Raw genomic sequence first — 4,501 nt, forward strand, 5'->3', positions numbered from 1 at the left:
AGCTGCTGAGTGTGGACATACAAGGAAGCAAGCTTACTCAGACTCTGTGGTAGCCTGTTGCTGGGAGGGGCCTCCTCCTACTGCTGTGGTGGTGGTGGTCCTCGCCGCTGCCTCCACCATACTCGCCGCTACTATCTCTCTCATCTTCCTTTGCAATGCCGTCACCTCTCTATCGATCTGAACCCTCTGCTCCGACAAAGCTGATCGCCGCTTTAACAACCTATACACAACTGTACACTACCCAGGACAACCAGAGAAGGTCAATAACCCCAACTCCTCTACCTACTCCGAACTATCCCCTTCCCCATCGGGAAACCGAATGAGTGTCAACCATAACGACGATCAGCCTATGAAAGTTTATGCTATTAGAAAATTCCAAATCTATATCACACTTCTCTTCGGAGCATCAGCAATAACATCCCATGACCAACCTCTGAATTCTCCCATCAGAGTCCTCCAATTCACTCTGTGTCTCCAATGATAGCCTAGTAAGATCGCCGTATCTCTCGAGCATCCTAGCATGCTGCAGTCTAGCCCCAGACGACCGCTTTGGGTGCTGCGCCACTCCACCACTTATTGCCGTGCTTCGTTGAGCCACTGCTGCTGCTGCTGCTGTTGTTGTCGTTGAATTGGCACCGGCATCCTTCTGGAAATTCCATATAAAGTGCAATCAAATACATAACCAGCCTCTACCGTTACCTGCTGTTTCGATGCTGCCACCGCCGCTGCTGCCGCTGCACGCGTGCGCAACGCCAACTGCTTGGCCCTGCTGGCACTCTTCGTCTGAGAGCATATCCCACTTCCCGCAGTCCAACAAGAGGTAGTCCTACCTTGATGCGTTTGGACACCCTCAGTAGCTCCCTACGCTCATACTTGAGTAGATCCGGTCCCAGAGCGGACCTCTCCTGGTCCCTCTCAGACACCATGACTGGGTCCCCAAGGTCAACTCGGCAGACACTGCCATATCTACCACTTGCATCAACAGTCGCATAACCACCCAAGCCATCCACAATGCCTTGAATGGGTGGTGAAGGGGAGACGTCCACATTCATCGTTGCAAAGGAGGGGGTATAACTAATGGTATCACCATAGACAGAATAAGAATGGCATTCAGTAGCTCGGCTTGGGATGAACAACCACGACTTGAACAATATGTGGGCTCATCCCACTGGGATAGAGCCATCAATTTCATGAGGGACAGTACATCCATCCCTCCGAGCGCTCTCGTAGGAGGAGAACCAGGAACTCCGCATCCCATACGCCATTGGCGGCCTCACCAGGCACCAACACAAGATATAACAGAAAGCTGGTATCGATTCTCGTACAACAGGTACCCCAGAGCGAAGGCTCGCAAGGGGAACCCTCACCCATATACGATCCAACCACAACACCGCCCGGGAACCTCCTTACCCTTGATCTCCACAATCACACAAGGATCACGGACTCTTACAGAATCCTTTCTATTCGACCATTCTGTACCCTATACCCCCAACAACAATGGTAGAATACAAACCATCACAAGCATCGAAGAAACGTTTTTACGGCTAAGATAAGGGAGATGAATAGGTTGGTAGTCAGTGCTTGTCAATGCTGCTGCTGCTCAATCGATGTTACACGTCTTGAACACGTTAAAGCCATCCAATGCCGTGGTTACCATAACCTGAAATCTTCATCATGTCGAGCCCGCACAGAGCACTCTGAGTAGATGCTAGGCCGCGAATGGTACTGTCAAGACCAGTGTGGGAATATATGCATATGGCCGACTATATGTGTTGATGACAATATGGAAGTTTTGGGAAAGTCTTGTTGGTTTCTGAACACCTCTACCCTTATTCGTATACGAACGAACATCTATCCCCACACTGGCCAAGCAATTGCCAGCTCACCTATTCCCTCGAAACTATATCTACCACACGTGAAACGACTCGCCGAAGAGTAGTTCTGAAATCTGTTTGCAATCCAGTGAAAGCCCACACGGGTGAAAATTTCTGGCTCTGAGGTGGGGATAATCGCAGGGACAGGCCGTTCGGAACTTTTTACGCAATGAACATCGCTGAGTTCGATTTTGAAGTCGATTTCCTTCGAAGAAAGCTCTTCGCATTTAGGAGGATGCCCCCTTCTAGGCACTCCACTAGACCAGGAAGTCATCGAGGAACTTGAACTGTTCCCGGAGAGAACGAATTTTGGACCTTCAAAATGGCTAGGAACATATTTTCGGCCAATTTTCGAGATTTTCCCCATTATAATTGCTCATTCGGAACATTTTTCCTAGTCTCGGCGGGATTGGGGGACGTTCATTGGGAACGTTATTTCTGAGAGCCGGATGATTCCCTGCACTAGACTCACCCCTGGTAGTTGAGGATGGAACTTGACCTCCTTTACCCCAGTCTGGCCCTGATGCAGGAACATCATTTGTGCCGGGTAGTCCTCCTCCCCTTCGAGATGCCCTTGGCCACCTAAACCACCACGATGACCATACACCCACTACTTAAGCCCCCTCCCTACCTTGATTATCATCATCATCATCAGCTTCCACACTCATATCCCACAGACTCACTGTGTTATCGGCCGATGCCACAGCCAGGAGGGTCTCATCGTAGGGATGCCAGTCCACCGACTGAGGAAGCGAACACACTACAACGACCACTCCCGCGAGCCGAGTATAAAACACGCGATTCCCACAATGCATCCGCAAGCCAACCTAGACAATCCGACCCGACGAAAATATTCGACTGTCCATGAAATTTTTAGAGTCTTGATCACTTTTGCGGATTTTTCATCAAATTCTCTTCAGTGAGAGTATTTATACTCATTCCATTAAAGTTTCACCCATTTTACGTGGAATGGCTTAATACCCTGTGAAAAACCCGATATTCGCGGTACGCAGTAGTCGTAAAATATATTTTTCACTAATGTTTTTCATATCCCGGATGAAACTCCATTGAAAGTCAACTCCCTGCCTCCAATACGAAACCCACCAACAATAGCATACACTGCATATAAATTATTCCATCATTATCAATAGAACTACACGTAATAGTACAACCTACCGTGATAGCATCCCTATGCCACTTGAAGTTGGCCATAGGACCATGTCCAGTATTACGAACATCCCACACCTTGAAGGAGCCATCATCAGCACCAGAGAGGAGGAGATCTCCAACCTACAACAACCACACACTATCAATAACAGTGAGCTACAACACCACGCTGGCTCATCAGCATCGTGTCACCAATTTTCAAACGATAATCAACCAGAAGTAATAACACATATATAAAGACATGAACAGTTCCCACCGACATAACTCTCAAACCTCGCTAACGCCGCCCCCCCATCTCCCTACCTCCGGATTCCACGATATAACGTTAACATCAGTATCATGAGCAATTATGGTAAGGCTCGGTCTGGCCGAATAGCCCTCCATATCCCATAACCGTATAGTGCCATCTACACCTGCTGTAGCCATCGTAGTAGCAGCGCCAGTACCTACAGTTACAATTAACTCACTACCATAATCACATCGAAAGTTTGTTCCCTAAACAATTATATGAATAATACAAGTAATATATTAATAATAGTGTTGTATTAATAAATAAGTGTATATTAATAATAGGGGAATAAATATAAATAAAAGATAATACCTATATACAATAATATAAATAAAGATGAAGTAAAATAATAATGATAAGTATACTATGACCTCATGATGATTATGTACAGTGTATAATACTCGCACCTTTTCTGAGACAGCTCGTGTTTCACATTATAATTTCAAACTTTGTTAAAACAAATTTCCCCCAACTCCACCATTGAGATCTAGGAATGCCCTTTACGTCCAGGCATGAGTATGAAAGCCCCCGAGCAGTGTGGGGGAATATATGCACATGCTCAACTACATGTGTTGCTGAAAACATGACAATTCTCAGGAAATTCTGAGAAATCATCATCAATTTTTGTGCACTTCTACCCAAAATCATGTGAAAAATCCTCACAAATTTACGACGAGTTCAGTCGAATAAATCATACATATATTCCCACACTGTCCCCAATTCCCCATTCTCACCGGCCTTTTTCCACATAATATCTTCAATACTGCCCTCATGACTTTTACCCATCTTCGACTGTTCCCATCCACCTTCACATGGGTTCCACAGATACCTGCACTCAGATACAGCGATGGTCAGACAACACCGCCGAGCATTACATATTGCCATCGCAATCAGCAGAAGCAAACTGACCTACTGAGTGGGGGTTCCACGCCATACCGTATCTGATCGAATAATAATACAACAACTACCTTACACTCCAATAACAGTGAGCATTGAATTAATAGACTCTTATCAACGCGTCAAGATGCATCGATGAGAATCCATGTGTCGTCAAACTCTGACATCTCCACAGTACTTACGGGAGAGTTGAACTCCTCCCTCGATATTATTCACATCTACTACGTCCTACCATACTGTATACTATCACCATTGTATAACCACAACGCTAAAC

General features: G+C 46.1%; 2 protein-coding genes across 2 annotated transcripts in view; both read right to left on the reverse strand.

The window, feature by feature from the left end:
* Pmar_PMAR000887 (glutamate rich WD-repeat protein, putative) overlaps nucleotides 1-1,052 on the reverse strand; it is a gene marked incomplete at both ends in the record, with an annotated part of 2,012 nt that extends 960 nt beyond the window's left edge. The window contains 4 exons of the mRNA XM_002779005.1: nucleotides 82-220; nucleotides 432-646; nucleotides 700-783; nucleotides 831-1,052. Coding sequence (XP_002779051.1) covers nucleotides 82-220; nucleotides 432-646; nucleotides 700-783; nucleotides 831-1,052 — 660 coding nt within the window. The remainder of the gene's footprint in view (nucleotides 1-81; nucleotides 221-431; nucleotides 647-699; nucleotides 784-830) is intronic.
* Nucleotides 1,053-1,600: 548 nt separating this feature from the next.
* Nucleotides 1,601-4,264, reverse strand: Pmar_PMAR000888 (WD-repeat protein, putative; the record flags this gene model as incomplete). Its single annotated transcript, XM_002779006.1, has 7 exons — nucleotides 1,601-1,660; nucleotides 2,347-2,456; nucleotides 2,506-2,617; nucleotides 3,051-3,164; nucleotides 3,345-3,487; nucleotides 4,065-4,159; nucleotides 4,206-4,264. 7 exons carry the CDS (start codon nucleotides 4,262-4,264, stop codon nucleotides 1,601-1,603), a joined length of 693 nt encoding a protein of 230 aa, XP_002779052.1.
* Between the last annotated feature and the right edge of the window lie 237 nt (nucleotides 4,265-4,501).

The sequence above is a fragment of the Perkinsus marinus genome (assembly GCF_000006405.1).
Source record: "Perkinsus marinus ATCC 50983 genomic scaffold scf_1104296948084, whole genome shotgun sequence".
Taxonomy (NCBI): Eukaryota; Perkinsozoa; order Perkinsida; family Perkinsidae; genus Perkinsus; species Perkinsus marinus.